This window comes from Pituophis catenifer, unplaced genomic scaffold, assembly GCF_029215685.1.
Source record: "Pituophis catenifer annectens isolate HBS135680 unplaced genomic scaffold, rPitCat1.0.hap2 SCAF_4, whole genome shotgun sequence".
Taxonomy (NCBI): Eukaryota; Metazoa; Chordata; class Lepidosauria; order Squamata; family Colubridae; genus Pituophis; species Pituophis catenifer.
Window position 1 is genome coordinate 91,625,247 of NW_027256884.1, and position 18,282 is coordinate 91,643,528.

The following is an 18,282-nucleotide window of genomic DNA, read 5'->3' on the forward strand; positions in this document are numbered from 1 at the left end:
TTGCCAGAGATTAAAGTTTTCACAGACACAGAAATAGCCATGCTGACTGTTACCATAGAAACTTTTAGTAGCTTTGAATTGAACCATTAACCTTTGTTAAGAGTGTATAGCTGAGGTTGGCAAGTAATAAGGAATGATGGGGAGATCATTGGGCAATAAGTAGTATTTCAAAGCCTTGTTAAAGGGGCAGAGGCAAGACTGAACAGACTGAAGAAGCTGCCAGCAGTGTCATGCAAGTTATAGAAAAGGAAGATAGTTGGAGAAACTGCACTACTTATAGGTTAGAGCCGTGATGGCGAACCTATGGCACGTGTGCCACAGGTGGCACGTGGAACCATATCAGTGGGCACGCAAGCTCAGTTTGCTGATTTCTGGAAGTCAGGAAATGGGCTGTTTCTGGCCTCTGGAGGGCCTCCTGGAGGTGGGGGAGGCTGTTTTCGCCCTCCCCAGGCTCCTAGAAAGCCTCTGGAGCTTGGGGAAGGCGAAAAACAGGTCCACCGTGCCAAAAGCGGGGGGAGCATGGGGGGCACGCGTGCATGCGCAGGGGGCCGGGGCACATAGAATTATGGGTGTGGGCGTGCACACAACCCCCCACGCTTTTGGCACACAATGGCAAAAAGGTTAGCCATCACTGGGTTAGAGTAAGCTGCATAGGATATATAAGAACTGCTTCAAAAACAGGTATTCAGTTCCAGGTCAGTAGAACTCATAGATATCTGTAGAAATATTATAATATGTTTATGAGTTTATGACTTAAATATAATAGTACTACTGCACAAGAACCTTAGCAATAGAATGGAAGGCTTGATAGGCTGCTGTAGTACTGAGTAGATCCATCTGAAAGGTACGCCTGTGAGATTGGTGGCTGTTTTAGTTGCTTAGCAAGATCAATAAAAGAAGGGTCCTAAGTGTACTGACAACAAGGAAGAGAATAGAATCATGGAAAGTCCTGTAGGGCCAAAGGTTATTTGAATTGGGGGGGGTTGCTAGACTCTTTTTATTTGTGACTACTATGTCTGGTTAGGAGGTCACACTACCGGCCTAATTAGATTGGAAAGCCATGATAAATTACTCATGCCCTTGTCACCACAAATGTAAACTATTGCAACATGTTATATACAACATAGTCTGCTTTTTAAGATGACTTGGAAACTTCAGTTAGTCCAAGTGCAATGGTTCGCTTAAGGAGTGATAACAGATTCAGCCATAGCAATTAATCAGTGGAACAGTTTGCTCCAGAAATTATGGGTGTTCCATATTTTTAAGAAGAGATTGGACAGTCATTTGTCCAGAATGGTATAAAGTCTCCTGCTTGAGCAGAGGGTTGGACTAGAAAACCTCCAAGGATCCTTCCAACTCTGTTATACTGTTACTGTTCTCTGACTATATCACAATAATTAGGTCTTGTATATATCTATAAATATAATCCCAATATCTTATTCACTGTACTAGTTGATAATTTGATACTTGGTCCATTTCAAATACTGGTTATCCCCTTTAAAGTTCTACACACTGGAAAAGTGAAAAGATCCCAACAGTGGAAGAAATAATTAAGAAAATCCTGGACTGTGTGAAGATGGGTAATTAACAAAAGAAATAAAAGAAAAGGAAGATACAGAATATTATCAAGTATGAAATAAATGGTATGATTGGCTTGAGATTAGGTAAAGTAAATGTGAATAAATGATGGAGAGAAGAATGTGACAAATGTGTAAAATATTGTAAATGAAGAAAATTAAAAATAAAGGAACAATAAAGATAATGATAATAAAGGATAGGAAAAATGGGGAATGTATATAGTAGAAAGTAAGAGGAACGAAACTGATATGTAAAAAGAAACACATATTGTGTGTTTGTGTTTTGTATGTTGTGTTGTGTTGTTGTTGTTGTAAAATCAATCAATAAATAAATAAAAATAAAGTTCTACATACCACGTTCCTAGATATCAAAAGGACCATCTCTTCCAATAAGAATTGGCCTACCCCATGCTTTCCTAGAGGGAGGGGTCTCAATTAGGGTTCCCAATCCACATGAGGTGAAGAGGGGGAGAACCTAACAATTGCCTTTTCTTTAACTCCCAAGTAAAAAATGCTCCAGGAAGCTACTCAAAACCTGGCTTTTCTGAATATTTCTCTTGTTCAAATTGCAGGTTTTAATAAATCCTAAGTAAACAGAACCTGTCACAACTTCTATATTTTTAATTACTGAGTTTTGTTTGATTACAGCAGAGTACAAATATAAATAAATCTTTCTGCAAAGTTGAATATATAATATTTATATGCATTTATTTACATATTTGAAAAAATATGCAAATACGGCATGTGAATATGGCAGGTGCATGTTTGGACTCATTTTCAGTTAATACTTTATAAATCCTCTTCTGGTAGAAATAAAGTTTCCAAATGTTTCCTGTGGGTAGTTAGCAGATTACTGTTGCTGTTTAATTCCCCCACTCCACTTCCTTATAGAACCTTTCTACCTTAGAAATAATCTTAGGTCTCCTTGTACATGTTTGAAATATTCCCATAGATTCTCAATAATATCCAAATTTAGGAATTTTAAAGGTCATTCCAAAGCTTTTAGCTTCAATTTTTTCGCTGATTATAGGACATTAGCTTCTAGGATATATTGATATTGAATGGAATCCATTCTTCTGACCACCTACACAAGTATTTCCTGTGCCACTTGGTGCCATTAATAGACCCACCCCCATGCTTAACAGGATGGTCTCTTCTTTAAATGCTTCATCCTTTTTTTCTCCAAATATATCTTTTGTGATCATGGTGAAATAATTCTGTTTCTGTTTCATCTCTCCAAAAAACATTGTTCCCAATTGTTTCAGGCTTATCAAGGTTCCCCCCCCCCCATGCTTTAGATAATACTTTTCTGATGAAGATTTCTTTCCGACAACTTTCTGATGAAGATCATTGAGATATAAACAATGCTTTACTGTGAACCTATGGACAACTCTTCAGTATCAGCTAATCTTTTCAACAAGCTATTTGTGTTTATCTTTTTCAGATCTGGGAAATTTGGGTATAGTTCTAGGAGATTTTTTTTTTCTTGGTTCTCAAGCTAATGTTGAGTATTTCAGCAAGATAATAATCCTTAATATCGCCAACTAAGTATCAGGTACTTAGAGAAAGAAAAAAAGGTTTTTGAATGTATAATAAATTGTTCTAAAAATTGGCCTGCAGCTATATGTGATTGACCACAGTGACATCCCCAGGCAGCTTGTTGTGAAATTAATCTTCTCAAAAGAACATTTCTGCACTGAGTATTGGAAAAGAGGCTGGCAGCTATTTCCAAGGAGAACCGAACTGCCAGCTGCTAATCTATGATTCAGAATACCAATAGACTGAATCCCAAACGTCAGTATCCCATGCATTTCAAAGACAACATCTGTTTTAGTTACTGCAAATCACGCTACTGGAAGCCTTTCAGCAAAATAACAAAATCAGAATAATTTATGTAGACTGTCATAGCTTAAGTAACCTACTCATGAAGAGTTTTCTGTTTTCCATTTCACATTATATAGTATAACATGTAATTTTATGCTGAATATTTAAAACTGACAGGATTTAAAATACATTTCCACCATGAATACATATGTATACATACCTACATACAATTAACTCATGATTGATTATTACATCATTCCTTCTAAAATATATCAATAGAAGTATCGCCAGTTTCTTGCTATGGATGTAAGAGATTATAGTTCCCTCAATTCACCAAACCACATACATTCTGCAAAGATAGGACTTGTTTATCTTCTAAACATTATGCCAGATACTATAAGAGAAAAAAATTAAGTTTTCTACCTGTTTTACTGACTTTTCTATGAATCTTACAGTTCAGAAATCATGTTGTTTCACTATCTTAGGCAGTTAGTAATATTTTTAAATACAATATAAGCAACTGAAACTTTCAGAGTAATAAATTATAAAAATTAATAATCACTCCAGTTCATAAGAATGCTTCTCCTGATGAGACATTAGCTGCAATGAAATTACATTGCAGCAAATGTGTATTGCATTGTGATAGGTGGTTAAATGGACAACTGTTCAAATCATATTATCTACTGTTCTAGAATTTCTCTGAATATTACTTGTATTATAATACAAGAAATTTTATATTTGTAATTCATTTTTATAATGCAGTGCTTTAATTCAAAAGCATCTAGTAACAAATATTACATTTATATATCTCTTATTGAAGTTTTCTATAAAGATCATATATATTACTTATTCAAAAATAAAGTTTATTTCTCTCATTTGTGCCAGATGTATCAAAATATTCTTTTTTAAATCAGAAACTGTTGCACAGTCTGTTGGCAACACAATGATTACTTATAGGTAGTTCTCAACTTACATTTAGTGACCATTTGAAATTACAATGGCACTGCAAAAAGTGACTTATTACCGTTTATCACACTTATGACTGTTGCAGCATCTCCATGGTCACATGATCAAAATTCAGATGCCTGGCAACTGACTGATATTTATGAGAATTGCAGTGTCCAGGAGTCATGTGATCAACATTTGTGACCATCTGATAAGCAAAATCAATGGAAACGCCACATTCACTTAACAACCATGCGACTAACTTAAAACTTAACAACTGTGACAAAGCAAAATGGAACAAAATTAATTTCACAAATGTCTCACCAAAAGAGATTTTGGGCTTAATTATAGTCATAAATTGGGGACTATTTGTATTTGGTATTGTGTCTCACTGAGCAATCATGGTATCACATAACTTTAAATCATTAATGTCACAGTTTCTCAAAAAAGCAAATACCAATATTTGTAGTTATTTAAATTGTGAAGACAAAATGTATACCCATTTAGAAAAAGACTAAATCTTCCAATAATCTTTATTCTATTTAAATAAATGTTTTCTAATTTTTTGCAAGAAATCTTATTCTGCAAGAATCAAACTGAAACATTTGCATGAACAATTTTTACTGTTTTGACTCCTACATTTTTTAAAATATGAAAGCAAATGAAGTGCAAATGACCATTTTAAAATACTTATTTTTACCAATACAAATTAGAAAAGAACTAAATCACTGTATATTTGGTTACTACTGTGATTGTAGTACTTCAAAACATCTGTTTATTATCCAGTAACATATACCAGGTGATTTTGAAGAGTTTCTCTTAAAGCATCAAAACATTTTTTTTTTCACTTTAATCCAGAGAGAAACAAAGCCTTAGGATGTTTCAGGATTTATAGGAAGCTTTAATCCTTTTGTACATGTAACAAAAAACAATAATTTTTCAAGGTAATTATCTCAGAATTTCAATATACTATTTATATCCAGCTTTTTCTTGCAATTCATTAATATTTGGTTGAGTCTAAATATTCAAAGAAGTTCCAAAAATTCAATAATTAGTAATTTCTTAGTGTTTGGTTTTTCTTTATTTTCTAGATTGTGTTGCAGAGAAAAGAAATACTAAGAAGAAAGTATTGCTATATGATTCTCCATATGTTAAAACTCGTCATGGCCTTTAAATGATAAAAACACTGCATCGTAGGGCAACATTTTTGAACTCAGGAACGTATTCAAAATCCAAAAGCCCATGGCTCCTGGAGGAATGAAATTTGGGGAAGTTGTGACTGCTTCAGGGCTGCTGGGCTTGACATGCAATCACCCAACTGTAATTTATTTATAATCTTTATCTTCATATTGACTGTTTTCATTTATTTGCTTTTACTATTTGTAAAACATATAGCATTTGTTACCAGCTATTTAAAAAAACACAAGCTTTTGGAAGTTCAGCAAAAACACATTGGTTATTATTTTTTCATGAATTATAGAAAGAGTGGAAGGAAAAAAATCTGCTTTTGTCACGAAATTAAAGGGCTTTCCCAATGAACAGAAAATCTTCTTTCAATCCTGTGGAAGGACAGCCTTGCAGTGACCAGCATGACCTGAAGATTGCACCACACCTGGACTCCAATTATAAAAGGAAAAGCTGCAAGCTCCAGTGTGTGGGTGTGTAAGTGCATTTGGAAAAAGATTTGTGTGGGAAGAGAAGGAATGAATTTTCAGCTGACGGAGTGGAGCCATCAGCTTTAAAAGGCAACTGATGATAGAGGAGGAGCAAACTTGGACTTCAGAAACCAGCAGCAGACAAATTGAAAGAAGCACAGCCCAAAAGCTTCACTGCTCCAGCAGAAATGCTGAAAAACTTCAGCCAGCTGGCTGCTTGTAAAATACCTTCTTTTTCTCACTGCCAGCATAGACTGAGAGACTGCCAAGTCAATCCTTCAGCAGCAGTTTAGAACAACAGCTGACAGCAAAAGAAGCCAATTTGAAAGTGGTTAAATGGTGGCTAGAGATTTTGACTTAAACTCAAGCAATAAAAGACAATAGAATTGTTATAAGGTATTTAGGAATAAGATATAGACAATATAAATATAGGATAATATATCAAAGATCAGTAATAAGTGTCAAGGTACAAATTAAGAAAATAAGTTTATTAAATTTTATATTTACCATTTCTCAAAAGAATTTGTTTAAACTGATATATACCGTGGCTGATTAGTAATGGGCAGAACCAGTAGCTGGCCTGTAAAATCTATCAATCTGCATTCAGGAACAAATCAAGCACCATCACACTTGGATACACATATTTCACACAGTATCATCTGGTCTTCTGGTGTTATTTATATAGCAAGGTTCAATTCTAGCTTGGAAAATAAAACGTATCCGATACTGGGCCAGTCCATTTATACTGTCTCCAAATTTTCGGAAGTATTTGTTCTGGCTTGATTAGAACATTTTTCTTGCACAACCCTTTATATGTTGGAATAGTTACTGTTATCTTTTAAAACAATGATTCAAGTATTTTGAGGCCATACAAAATTTGCTGTATTTTAAATTTTGTATCTGAACATTAAAATATACATTTCTTCTGGCATTCTTTTAATTTGGTCATCTAGTGTTTATTTTTATTTTTTTTAAATCTACTTTTACCACTATTACAGTAGTGGTCAAAATCATGGAAACCTTCGGGAAAAGTGTATTTTATAAAACTAACTAATAACACCACTTTTGTTTTGGATTAGTACCATAAAATTATATATTAATAGAAAGATAATTTAATCAAGAATGTAATGCACTAACTTTTATGAAGATTTGCTATTAGAATAGCAGAATACAGTATAAACACTTAGAAAAAAATGAAATATACAAAAATTATCACCATAGAAGAAATGAAATATACAAAAATTATAATGTCAGTTAATACTTAGTTGGATAACCTTTAGCACGGCCTTACAACGTCTTCCTCTGGAGTAAACCAAGTCTTTTAGTTCTGGAGCTGTTATAATGTGAAACCAAGATTGAGTGATTGCTTCTATTAACTGGGTCTTATTGCTGGGTCGCTTCTGACTAACAAGTTTCTTTAGTCGGCTCCATAGCTTTTCAATTGGGTAAGGTCTGGGCTATTCCCAGGCCATTCCAGAAGTGGAATCTTGAAATGCTAAAAAAAAGTGGGGTTTTAGCCATCAAACCACAAAAATACATTTTTCCCAAAAGGTTTCCACAATTTTGGCCACTATTTGTACACTAAAATAGTGTTAAATTATTTCAAAGTGACTGTGAAACAATATTGCTGGCCTGATCTTACATCAATCTTATTCTGGAACAAAAAACAATGCAAAGTGCAGAACCCATGAATGAGGCTCATGCAAATTTACAAGAATTATTGTTCTTAATATTTATTGAATAAATATGCATTTATATACGATATAAGTAGGAAAGAAAACTCACCCAAAACAAGTAGCTCCACTGATTCCTCATTCTTGCCTTCTACATCATCAGGTGTGATGACAAGGCAGTAATACAATCCACTGTCTCCCCACATCAATTTTCCAATGTGGAGGTCTGCATCTAACAAAAAATATAAAACAAGCAAGAATCAAAAAGAGAGAGGGGGTACCTAAAATCTAGATGTTATTGACATTAATTTTTCTTATCTGGAGTGATGAAATTTAATAATTAAAAATGCTAGGACTCTTCAGAGAACAAGGGAATTACAGTAAGTTTTTTTGAACCTGTGACTGTCAACACATTTTTTTTATTATTATTATTTGGCTTCACAAGAACCTTTAGGCTGATATCATTATTGCATAACCGCGGTGGCGCGGTGGTTAGAATGAAGTACTACAGGCTAACTCACTGCTTACTCCAGGAGTTCGATTCTGAACGGCTCAAGGTTGACTCAACCTTCCATCCTTCTGAGGTCAGTAAAATGAGGAGCCAGATTGTTGGGGGCAATGTGCTGACTCTGTAAACTGCTTAGAGAGGGCTGTAAAGCACTATGAAGCAGTATATAAGTCTAAGTGCTATTGTTATTTCTATTATTGAATAGTCAATTCTAATTGTTCACAATCATTTTAGCAAGAAGTTATTAAGGAGGAGGATTAATGTGGGGTTTTATCTAATGGAAAAAGTAAATGGCAATGTTAGAAATGTTTTGACATATTGGAATATTTGAAGCAACATAATGAAAAACAAGCTGCATTGATTTTCTTAGATGTAGAGAAGGCCCTTGACAATTTGAGTTGGGCTTTCTTTCAAGTTTTTGGAAGATAAAGAATTTTGGAGAGAACTTTATAAAATAAGAAAGATTGATCTCTTTCTTATAGACAGGTCCATTGCAACTTTAAACTGTTGCTAAGCAACCAATCACTAAGTGAAGACTACCATTCAGAAAGAGAACTTCCGCATGTTGTATCCATAGAGGTACATTTATAATTGTACTTATAACTTGCTAGATAGTATTTTTTTTTCTATTTTTATTTTACTTTTTACCCCTTTCTCATGCTTTTAGGTTTCTTGATTTCTTACACTGTGTTAAGACACAAATATCATCTATCAGATGTAACTCAGTGGTAATATTTATAGCTGCAACACTTATAGCTAACAACATTCTTTGTACCGTAGCATTTTCAGCTTCTGAGACCCCAAAATACTAGAACTGATTAAATCCTTTAAAATTAAAAAAACTACAATTAGTTTTTTGAGATGTTTGTTATCAATAAATCAATATGATATATAGATGTTAAAAGATGAGTGGAGTAAAGAATTACAAGTTTATTTTTTAAACTCTTTTATAAAATGATACAAATGTTTAAATGATTTTGCTAAAACACAAGGATTTACTTTATTACATTGCGTCAGGAAATACATGAACAGCTTGAGATTAACAGTACAGATAGTCCTTGATTTACAATCACAACTGAGCCCAGAATTTATGTTGCTAAGTGAGAAATTTGTTAAGTGAGTTTTGCCCCAATTTACAACTTTTCTTGCCACATTTGTTAAGTGAATCACTGCAGTTGTTAAATTAGTAACACAGTTGTTAAATGAATCTGGCTTTCCCACCGACTTTGCTTGTCAAAAGATCACAAAATATAGTCACATGAGCCTGGGCATTGCAACCATCATAAATATGAAGTAGCTGTCAAGCATCTGAATGTAAATCATGTGACTATGAGGATGCTGCAAGAGTCATAAGTGTGAAAAGTGGTCATAAGTCAATTTTTTCAGTGACTTTGAACGGTCATTAAACAAACTGTTATAAGTTGAGGACTACCGGTATGAAAAGAAACTATAGCCTTTTTTTCCAAATCATATTAATTTCAGATAAAAATTAGGCAGAAACTACAGGGGAAAATAAGTAACAGTAATTTTTGCACCAGAAATTTGAATTAGACTATCTAGATCTGATGCTTTTCAATACTAGATTTTTGGAAAAAAAATCTTTATTCAAAGTAATTACAAGCTCAACCCATGGAGGTCTGCTAAATATTACAAGACTGGAATTTTCCAACCCTAAAATCTCATACTGAAAATTATTCCACAGTCAGAACAGCCTGTTTCAGGGTGGGACACTTCTAGTAAGATTGGAACAGTTTGTTCCAATATAGAAATACTTTGGTAAGAGTAAATGAAACATTTCCTGAGTGATTGTGTGTGTGTATGTGTGGGGGGGGGTGTTTACAGGGTGAGGACATTTCAACCTTTAACACACAAAGGGTTGTGCTATAACAACATGAAATTACAGAATAAGAGCATTACTGTACTATTACCAGATCAGAAAACAAAGTGACTTAATTTAAAACATTTTATAAACATAGGAAAGGACAATTATTGGCAACAATAGTGCCTCCTTCAGAAAGCATTCAAAGTCTGAGCAGTACCCAAACAAACTGATTTCTTTCAGCATGCATAATGAAATCTTACACTGAGGGATCTCCTCCGAAAATCTTAATGCAATGAAGGACAGAATGAAGGGAAGTGAGTTTTAAGGTTATTTCTTTGCCAAATCATTTAGAAATTTAAAGGAGAAAAATCAGCATAACCAAGTGGGGCTAGTAACAAAAAGGAAGCCAATAAATCTTTAAGGATTATAAAACATGGCTCTATCTAGATAAACTACACAAAATTGTAGGTGGTGAATTCTGCGTGAGAGGATGCTTTAAACCACTTCTAAGGGTATATAATTCCATTATATTAATAGCCAAAATTTACTAAAGGATGTCTATGCCCAGGGTAAAGTATATAATAATATTGACTCAATGAAACAACTTTTCATTTTTTAATTTTCAATTGCATGATAGTAAAGCTGTTTAGCTGTTAAAACTAGTAAAGCTGTTTTCTATTCAGGAAAGAAATTAACTATTTTTATATCATTCTTGTCAATGATAACAGCCACAATTCTGTCATGCTGTCCCCAAAGATTTGCCTATTATTTATTGTGTTTACTTTTTGATGAGTAAAATATCTGTTTTCATTTTATAATGTTTTAAAGAATGTTGATACTTGTTACAACATTTCTTAGAATATAGTTACATTGCCATCATTTGCAACTGTCCTGTTCATTTTAATGTTTTTTAAATTTGTAGATACCTTTAAATGTAAACTTACAGGATAGATGAAGAGTGCTATTAAATATTTATAATAAACTATAATTAAAATGTTATACTTTGGTCTAAAAATAAAATATAATTTTTATTTATTCATTTGTATCTGCCTTTATTATTTTTACAAATAAGGAAGTGAACATATCCAACACACCTTCCTCTACTTGTTTTCCTCACAACAACCCTGTGAGCTGGACTGAACTGAGAAAGAGTGATTGACGCAAAATCACCCAGCTGATTTTCATGGCTAAGGCATGATATATAAGATATGAACTCATATCTTCTGCTTTCTAGCCTGATTCCTTAACCACTAAACCAAACTGGCTTTCATTTTATAAGCTTTTTTGTATTCTAGGTTTTGTATTCTATTCATTTTATATGCTACTATTCATAGTATACTGTACTGTTCATAACATAATATACTATTATCTCATTTTATATGCTACTATTCATAATAGCCAAAGAAAAACTTCAGTCATAATAAAATGATAAGCAGATTGAATTACCATGGAGAATAGAGATATCTCTTCCTTTGTAGAACTCTCCCATCGTGACCACCGAGCCCTGTTTGGATGCCACAATGCGAACTGTTCTCCTGCTATCCACACAGTCCAAGTACGGATCCCATTCCAAGTTCCTCTTGTTTATTGCTTGGATCCCTGCAGAAACAACTCCCAGAGCTTCTCCCATGCGATCTTGGCAATAGGATTTGAATTTCCATTGCACCACCGCTGGTTGTGTGGAAGAAGTTGAAAAGTGGCATCGAAGCACAATTGGTTGAAAGAGCATTGCTACCTGTTTCTTCTCAGGCACCATAACATGCACTGTTTCAGTCACAGCTACAAAGCAAAATCATAAATGTTACCAACTTGTAAGGTATATATCATCTATTCAGTATGCGCATTCCCGAAAGATAAATGAGAGATGGCTGCTTTCTAAGATTTATCATCTAGCTGTGACGTTAGAAGAAACTCTGCCAAAAGAACATGGATAGCAAGATGAGAGAATTTTAATGCTAGAAAATGGTAAGTTGCTGTTTTATCTACCATAAATAACAGTGGCTTATCAAGTCATATTTATGACTTAGATTTGCTTTCCAGTTAATCAGTTGACATTTAATTTTAAGCAAAAGGTGCCTAACCTTAATTCTGAGTTGCTTCAAACAAATCACTAAGCTTCATTAATTTTAAGCTACTTATCAACAATCGGTAGTCACAATGGCTACATGTTACTTCAAATATTGAAGGCACTATGTTGGCAAAATCCATAAGTTATGAATAGGTGACACTTTATGGCAACTATGTTGATGTATTACTTTTGAACTTTCAATAGACATCCATTTAGTCACTACGTCAGTATCAGAGTATTAAAAAATTTTTGTATCACAAAAGTCGAATTTCAGGCATTTGTTTTCAGCTTTACTTACATTTTATTTATTTCCAAACTTTCCTTTTCAAACTGATAATGAAACCATAAAAGAAATATACAAACAGATCACAGCAGCATGGCTGTGGGGAGGAGACATTTGACAGATGCCATAGGCAGGTTGATAGATAAACTCTCTTCTCACTGTGCTAAGATTCAAATAAACATTTGAAATAAGTAATAATACCAGGAAAATTTAGGAATTCAACTAAAAGGAAAGACACCAGTGTCAAGAGAATTCAAAATATGTCTCATTAGCACTTAAAAAGAAGTAGGTAACCTAAATATACTGCAATTTGACTGAAATGAACTGCTGTTGCCAGAATTATAATGTAAGCAGGGCCAAACAAAATTGGCTTACTCTAAAACATCTTGAATATTTTATAGAAAAAAAGATAAAAGATATAGAAAAAAATAAAAGATAAAAATAAAATTCTGAATACAATCTAGATTATGTGGCTTATTTTACAGGAGATTTATACATACTACAATACGGTTGTTACTTCACATCTCTGTAAAAAACTGTTTTTTAATTGCAGAATTAAATTGCAGAATCCTGAGGGTAATACTGTACATAAAAAGTTATTTTGAAAAAAAAAAGTGCCTCAAAATGCAAAACGGAAATGATCACAATTGAAAGAAACAGCAGCAGTATCATCAAAAAAGAACACAAAAAGAAAAGAAAGGAAAGAATAGATCTCAATTGCTTATTTTCAATTGCTATTATAGGATATGATGCTGTTTGTGACGCTGGGCTGTATGGACAAGGTATTCTCATTGTGTACTATCCACTTTTCTGTACACTTTTTGTTTATTCTTGGGCCTTATTTTCTGGCTCGTGCTAAAAATTAACTGGATTATAATACTAAATTCTTCCATTTTCAATCCTTGGGATAGAGTTTGACCCAAGTTCATGAATTTGTAGCATAGCAATTTTGTGTTTATTTCAGATAAACTTTGGCCTCGTACATGAAAGTAGTCATACATGAGATCTAGTTTTCACCTCTTACTAATTGTATGATGATTTGAAAACTGATTATTTGGCTGTTAGTCTTTTGTTGTGGACAAATAATTTCCTGATTTAGCTAACGTTAGTTGATACCTCAAATTCCTGAAGGACATGAGCACCGTTAAAGAGATCTGTCCAAGATATAGTACCTTATAGATTTGAAGGATTGCAGCAGACAGTTGGGACTTTTTCTAGGAATCTGATAGGCAATTTTGCTGAGCACCAAGTTCAGTCCAGAATGTGGAAATGATAAAGAGCATTTGATGATGATGTGCCTAAGCAGCCTTTTATTTGCTTATTCTGAGATGCCAAGAAGCTCTGAGAAATAAATTGTTTCCTGATGGAAATTTAACTAAACAAACTCATATTCAAGGGTAACCTCAGGACCAAGTGTTAAAATATTCTTACTTCTTTGCATTTACCGCATTGTAAACACTGCATCAACAGTCTTATTTAGGTTAATCCACTCCTTTTGGAGGGAAAGTATCAACAAATATTGCCTACAGGTTTCTGTGAGAATTTTAGATAAGATTTCATTGATATTTTTTTAAAAAATACTGATTCCACAGTAATAATTCACCATAAGAGAACAATTCTGAAAAATGAAGAGACTAGAGAAGAAGTAACTGAAATTAAAAGTCAACAGGGCAAAATCTATCCACAGAGATTATTTAAAACCACGCTAATTGAGACTCAAATGAATTATTAAAAAGTGATCTAAGTTCAGAATAGATCAGCAACATTCTCTAGTACTGTCTAAAAAACATTTAATTTAAATTAATAAATTTAAAAATAAATAAATAAATTTAATAAAATAAATTAAAATAAAATTTGATTGCAGAGAAATTAAATGAATTCTTTGTATTTCTTACGGATATGTAGAATACATACCCAAACCATTACCAATTTTCTCTGGGAAGAATCAAAGTAATTAAAGCAGGCTGTGATAATAGGTATATTCTGTGACATCATTAGAAACCACATAACAATTAATCATTGGATCACGATGGCAGTCACCGTCTTTAAAGAACTGAATAGAGTTTTTCACCTCTGAACATAAATATGTAACTTATTCTTTGAATACCACATTGATAGAAGTGATTCTGTTGAAATTCTACTCTCGGACTTTCAAAGAGTTTCTAACTAAATTCTTCATCAAAAACTCTGAGTAATCTTAGCCACCATGGAACAACAGCATCTGCCCTTTTATGGATTGCTAATTGGTTAAAAAAAAGCAAAGAGAAGAAAAAATGGGCAATTTTTGAAAGAAATGAAATGAAATGAAGAAGCATTTATGTTTGGGCTAATTCTTTTTCATTTGTTTAAGAATTAGGAGTAAATTAGAAATAAGAAGTAAAACTGGTCAAGTTTGCAGTTAATACCAAATCATGTAGTGGTGAAAAACAAAAATTGTGAAATGTTTTAAGCTGGGTGCATGATCAGCCAAGTGGCAAATGATTATCAATTTAAATAAATACAAAGTGATACACAAGGAAGATGGAAAAGAAACAACTTCACATATACCTCATGGTGTATCTAAACCCGTGATGGTGAACCTATGGCACGGGTGCCCAAAGTGGCACGCAAAGCCATGTCGCCCGGCACGTGCAATCTTGTCTGTTTGTCTTCCGGGTTTCAGGTGCGCATGCGCTCGCGACAATCAGCTGTCCTTCGCTTATGTGAAGGTGCCAAAAACCAGTGTGCGCATGCATGCCGGTTAGCTGATTGTTGGGTGCGCATGTGCACCAGAACCTAGAAGTTCGGCTATTCTGGAGCGTGATCCCTTATCACGTGTGAAAGTACCAAAAACTGGCCAGCGCGCATGTGCGCTAGAACTTGAAAGTTCAGCTTTTCCGGAGTGTGGCCCTGACAAGCGCATGTTTCCACGTGACCTTTTCAGCACTCGGTGCTGAAAAGGTTCATCATCACTGGTCTAAGCTGTCTATAACTAACAGGAAATGGACCTTAATGTCATAGTGGATACTCCATGAAGATGTCAACTTATCTGGAGTTATGAGAAAAGACAAATCCATGCTATGGAATCATTAGGAATGAGATGGAAAATGAAATTATCAGCATTAAATGTGCTTATATTTTAATCTATATTCATCTATATTTCTGTTGCTAGTTTGATTATTCTGGTTAGGCCCAATATAAGAGACTGTAGACTTTCTTGTATCAATAATGTTTATTTCTCATCTTCCTCAGGAACACTTTTTGACAGCTAGCAGTCTGAGAGGAGTAAAGTCTTATATACAGAGGAGGCGGGGCGAATGGTAAGTAGTAACCAATGGCAAGGGACATAATGACATCACACAATGACATATACACAAGCACACATATTTACAGAGAGCAGGTTAGGTATTTTCAATTGTAACAAATCCCCCTCTAAAATACCTAACCAATGGTGAGTTATTAAGATTATATATGTACATTAAGTTTAGAAGTCAAATATATATGTTGTTTGGTTGCTAATGGCTTAGTGAGGATGTCAGCAATTTGTTCATTAGTATCGCAATGAACAGCCTTAATGAATCCTATACTTGACAGTTGCCTTACATGTTTATATTTGATATCGATATGTCGAGATCGTTGGCCTATTGCTTCGGAAGCTGATATGTCTATTGCTGCTTTATTATCTTCATTAATGATAATTGGATAAATAGGTTCATCCCATACATTAGATAACAAATCATCGAACCAGGTTAGATTATTGACCGCTTTGGATAAACAAACATACTCGGCTTCTGCTGTAGAGGTGGCAATTAAGTTCTGTTTGCCAGTGTACCAGTGCACCGTACAACCATTTATAAGAAAAACATATCCAGAGGTGCTTTTTCTGCTTTTTGAATCAGCAGCCCAGTCTGCATCGGCGTAGCAGGTCAACGTTGGTTTTCCAGAAATGAATGGTTCTAAGTATAGACATACATTAATGCTAGATTTCAAGTATCTCAAAATTCTCTTGATTCCTTCCGAATGGTATAAGTTAGGATTGCTTACATGTCTTGACAACAAATTTACGGCAAGGGTGATATCAGGCCTAGTCCAATTAGATATGTATAATAAGGACCCAATAATTGATCAATATAAAGTGTTATCTTTGAATGGCTCGTATTCATTGTGCACATTTCTATAAAAATCAGTTGACATGGGAGTTTCACAAATTTTTGAGTTAACCATATTACACTTTTGTATGCGTTCTATGATTTTATCTTTCTGAGACAATTTGAAACCCTTATCCGTTTTATCAATTTGGACTCCTAAATACTTGTTTACCTTTCCTAATACTTTTAAATTGAAGTGTTTGCCCAATTGTTTAACAAAATCATCACATTTAATCTTATCACGTCCAAAGTATAATATGTCATCAACATAAATCAAAACATATTCAATAGAATCATTATTTCTTTTTGTGAAAAAACAGAAATCAGATGAAGTAGCTATAAAACCCATATCATTAAGTATCTTTGATAAACATTCATACCACCGTTTGCCAGACTGTTTTAGTCCATAAAGACTCTTATTCAATAGCCAAATTTCTCCCTTTTTTGTATCCTTTCCTGGGGGCGCTTTTACATAGATTTCTTTATCAAGATCAGCATGCAGATAAGCTGTCTGTACATCAAATTGATATACTTCTAGGTTTAAGATGGAAGCTAATACCAATGCTGTTTTCACACTTTCTGATCTAACGGTTGGAGAGTATGTGTCTTCATAGTCATCTGGAAATCTTTGGGCAAAGCCTTGGGCCACTAATCTGGCTTTATATAGGAATTTACCATCCTCTAGCTCTTTGATTTTATAGATCCATTTAGTGCCTATGGGGGATTTCTCTGTGGGTAGATCTGTTGGTGAATATACATTTAGTTGTTTCAAACTGTCCATCTCCTTTTTCATCGCTTCCTCCCACTTACTTTTTTCTTCTAGAGGTAACTTGAGTATGTCATCATATGTGTTGGGAGTCAGGTGTTTAGCTTGGATAGACAGTACATAATCATCTAATCTTTTAGGGATTGTGCCTCTATTGGATCTAATGGGTCTACTCTGGGGATGTTCATCACTATGCATATATTTAGTTTCTTTTTCAGTTAATTGGTCTACCTTCAAAGTGGGATGTCCTTTCTTCCATTCATCATTAATTATTTTTGGGCATTTGATTTTGTTCGTGGTTGTACTTTTGGGGTTGGTATCTGATGTATGATGTTCTGTGTGTGTATGTGTAATGTTTTTTGATTCTGGGTATATTTCGTTGAGATGTATTTTTGACCAGTTCATGTGTTCATGAAACACGGCAGATCTGGATACAATGAAATGGTTATTTTTATCAATGAAGCGATATCCCTTGGTTCCTGATTCGTACCCCATAAATATTAGTCTTTTGGATACTTTCTCTCCTTTGCGCCTTAATTGTGTGGGGACATATACATCAGCAGTTACACCAAATACGTGTAAATGTCCAATTTTTGGTTTTCTTCCATACATGAGTTCGTATGGAGTTTTGTTGATTGTACTCGACCATAAGCGGTTTATAGTGTAATTGGAATAAGTAAGGGCCTCAGCCCAGAATGATTGGCTCAAGCCAGCATTGTCTAACACACATTTAATCATGGTTTGTAACAAACCATTCTTTCTTTCAGATACTCCATTTTGAAAAGGGGAAAATGGACAAGATTTAAAGTGCAATATCCCTTGTGATTTTAGCCAATTTGAAAATTCGTTGGATAGGAATTCCGACCCCCTGTCAGTCATTATTTGTTTAATTTTAATATTGTGTTGTGTTTCTACCATTTTAAAGAACTCCTTAAATTTTTTGAAAACTTCACTTTTGTGGTTAAGGGTGTATACAAAACCGAATCTACTGTAGTCATCGACTATGGTTAGGAAGTATCTTTTTTTATATTTAA

General features: G+C 34.0%; 1 protein-coding gene across 1 annotated transcript in view; it reads right to left on the minus strand.

The window, feature by feature from the left end:
• The window catches only part of ILDR2 (immunoglobulin like domain containing receptor 2), a 61,039-nt gene extending 43,386 nt beyond the window's left edge, over positions 1-17,653 (minus strand). Inside the window, exons 1-3 of the mRNA XM_070943641.1 lie at positions 16,564-17,653; positions 11,451-11,783; positions 7,787-7,906 (exon numbers count right to left, since the gene is read on the minus strand). Coding sequence (XP_070799742.1) covers positions 7,787-7,906; positions 11,451-11,783; positions 16,564-17,653 — 1,543 coding nt within the window. The remainder of the gene's footprint in view (positions 1-7,786; positions 7,907-11,450; positions 11,784-16,563) is intronic.
• Positions 17,654-18,282: the final 629 nt, after the last annotated feature.